Raw genomic sequence first — 3,045 nt, 5'->3', positions numbered from 1 at the left:
TATATATATATATATATATATATATATATATATATATATATATATATATATATATATATATATATAGACTCAAATATATTTTCACGTCGTGCGCAATTACGAGAGCATAATTTTTGAGCGAGAAAATAAAGTGTTTCATTTTCCCTACAATATGTTTGAATGTTACACAAAAAACTAAAAGAAAAGGTAAAAGAAAAACCGCGAAATAAAAAGATACAATTAGAATGAAGACAATCCCATGCATTCTGATCATATTCGTTATAATTCTCTTTCTTCTTAAGCTTCAGTCCGTGAAAATATGCTTCGTCCAGATATCCCTACGTTCAAGAATCTAAAGTCTAGATGTTTGCTCAAAACCTGAGAAAACATAACAATCGATATAGAACTCGGAATAATTCGACCAAAGATCCCAGCCGTCGCCGAGTTTCATCGATCATCACACGTGCATTCACCTCCTTCGCGCGATCTTTCTATTGCAATATCGCCGTTTTGATGTAAAACGAGAGAAATATGGAAAAAAAAAAGAGAGAGAAAAATGACTGGACCCCGCGCTCGGAGAATACATCTCTTCTCCCGGTTCCCCGGTTTCCTGGCGCGCCTCGTGCTGGATGAGAACTCGCAAACACGTCGGACGAGAACTTCCCTTGTACATTTCATCACGAACGACGCGTCTGTCCGACATTTGGCCGTTTTACATTTACGCGATAAACGTATTTTTGTACTTTCTCCTTATTATTAAATTGGACGCAGGTGCGTAACGCGCCGCACCTACGCGCTCGTGCGTATAAAAATATATAGGATCTCATATTACATATTACGACTATTAATTGACGCTTACGAATTACTACCGTGATTTCTCGTTTAGCGGACGAGAGAAACGTTGTTTCTAGATCGGTTATAGAGCGCGCGGGGACGATCCGACAAAAAGAAGAGAACGGAAAAGAAAAGAAGAAAAAAGCAGAAGAAGCGGGAAGAAGAGTTTCAAAAAAAGAAAAAAAATCCGTAAGAATAAAAATAAAAAAAAGGTGTGTTTACATCGCCGATTTTTTATAAGCACCATCGGTGTCGACGAATAAGATTTTGTCATAAGATTGTGAATATTACATACGTTAGTTACTGACAAATAAATGTTACACGATGCAGTTTGTGTAAGAATATCCCTCGTGTTCTTACAAGCGAGTTCTCTCTCTCTCTCTCTCTCTCTCTCTCTCTCTCTCTCTCTCTCTCTCTTTCTTTGTGTTTCTTTCTCTATCGCTTTCCTTCGATTTTGTTTCAAAACTTTGATAAGATATTCATTTATCATATTAAATGTTTCTCTTCTAATCTTCTTTTCATTGCAAAATATTTGACATATACTTCATACCATCTTATAACTAATGAGACGCCTAATTACGTGTAATCATGGTCTTGTTACGTTACGATTTTCTCCGTGCGTTGACTTAAATTTACTGTCACATACAGATTTCAGTTTACGGTCAACACTTGACGCAACGCTTAAAGCGTTACGGACAGTCTTGTGTGCGAAGCTTCATATGCATTATATCTCATACGGATATTTGTGTTTGCGGTCACACAAGTCTGCGGTTTGTCTAGGAGAAAAAAAAGGCACGTATTCGATATTAACATCTGTGCAGTGATTATCATTATGCCACCGCCTCGGATTGTCGCGATCGTCGTCGATCAATCCTCCTATTTGTTGCGATGAAAACAAACGAACGTTGCAACGAACGAATTTCTCTCAGGAGTGCACGAGACTCTGCGAGTCTTTAGGGGTGAGCAATGTAAACGCACGTGTCCCTCTGATTTTATATTGCGCTTTCTCCTCACAGTCAGGTTACGTCCACGTTACGTTGCACGATAACGGTAAGTCGAAGAGAGCGTCGTAGGAGCTAGCTTATCGAGACGTTTACGTTTCATACAGAATCAAATGCAGCGTAACGGCAAATACACTTACCTCCCCCGCATAATAATTTCCCCCGGGAGTTCGACGCGCTTCCGTCCGGGAAACGGTCCAACTCGTAGTCATGTTTATATATTTAGAGTATACCCTGAAGAAACTCGAATAATACAAAGTGTGTATTCTCTTCCTATGGAGGGAGGCGCAGATCGAATTTGCAATTTAAACGCTTTCCACCGCGGAATTGGAGAAGCTAGGAAAAGCGACGCGCGTCGAGCTCCGCGAAAACGGAAGATCCGTGCGGCGTGTCTTTCACGTTTTCCGTACACACAAGTGCCGTTTTCTTATTTTTCTTTTTTTATTTCTCTCGCTCTCTCTTTCTCTGTCTCTCTTCTTTTCTTTCCTCTCTCTCTCTCTCTCTCTCTTTCGCTCTCTCTCGCTTACTCCCGCTTGTTCATAAACATAAACGTTAATTCGCCGCTTCCTCTCGCCCCCGCCCGCCCATAACCGTTCCCCTCCTTGCTGACCGTTGATTGACCCAGAAAATTCGCGATACACCTCGCATCGCGCGCGCCTTTCTCCACGACTGACGATAGGTCTGCTTGCAGGGGAGTCGACATATTTGTGACTGTTGAGACTTGACTGATGGTGGGGCCGATCACAGCTAAAACACTCTTCACTGACGATCAACCGCCTCTCTGACGCGCAACGACGCATCGCTCAAATGATCGGATCGGTCGGTCGGTCGGCCGGCCAGTTGATCGATCGATCGGCCGTACGAACGATCCACGATCACTTGCGAATGATAAATGAAAAGAAAGAAAAGAGGAAACAAAAAAGGAAAGGACAACCACCATCGCATCCCCCATACGCATGCATTATTACTGTTACATCCACCTGCCTCCCCGGTCCCTCTTCCCCTCCCCCCAAACGTTGCCGTTGCCGACTTCTTCTCGGTACACGCACATACAGACAGAGTTACACGCGCATACACGCTGATGCTTCGCGCGAATAGGAATTCTGCGTTACGTCGTAATTATTTAGAGTTAATTAATTAATTTATAATACGCCACGCGTCGCTTGGCGCAATCGTGGTGACACACACACACACACACACACACACACACACACACACACACACACACACA

General features: G+C 42.6%; 1 protein-coding gene across 3 annotated transcripts in view; it reads left to right on the top strand.

Annotated features, from left to right (window-relative positions):
• LOC116842078 (phosphatidylinositol 3,4,5-trisphosphate 3-phosphatase and dual-specificity protein phosphatase PTEN) overlaps nt 1–3,045 on the top strand; it is a 25,960-nt gene that overhangs the window by 18,238 nt on the left and 4,677 nt on the right. The window contains exon 9 of one of the 3 annotated variants that reach the window (XM_032810760.1): nt 2,506–3,025. The exons of the other annotated variants lie outside the window; for them this stretch is intronic. Within the exon in view, the coding sequence (XP_032666651.1) occupies nt 2,506–2,525 (20 nt within the window). The 3' untranslated portion in view covers nt 2,526–3,025. Of the gene's footprint in view, nt 1–2,505; nt 3,026–3,045 lie in introns of those variants that run through there. 3 annotated transcript variants of the gene reach the window in all.

Source organism: Odontomachus brunneus, unplaced genomic scaffold (assembly GCF_010583005.1).
Source record: "Odontomachus brunneus isolate Ranch 3 - 2012 unplaced genomic scaffold, Obru_v1 Obru_scaffold_021, whole genome shotgun sequence".
NCBI lineage: Eukaryota > Metazoa > Arthropoda > Insecta > Hymenoptera > Formicidae > Odontomachus > Odontomachus brunneus.
Note: the sequence above shows the minus strand (reverse complement) of the source record. Positions and strands in the feature narration are given on the sequence as shown.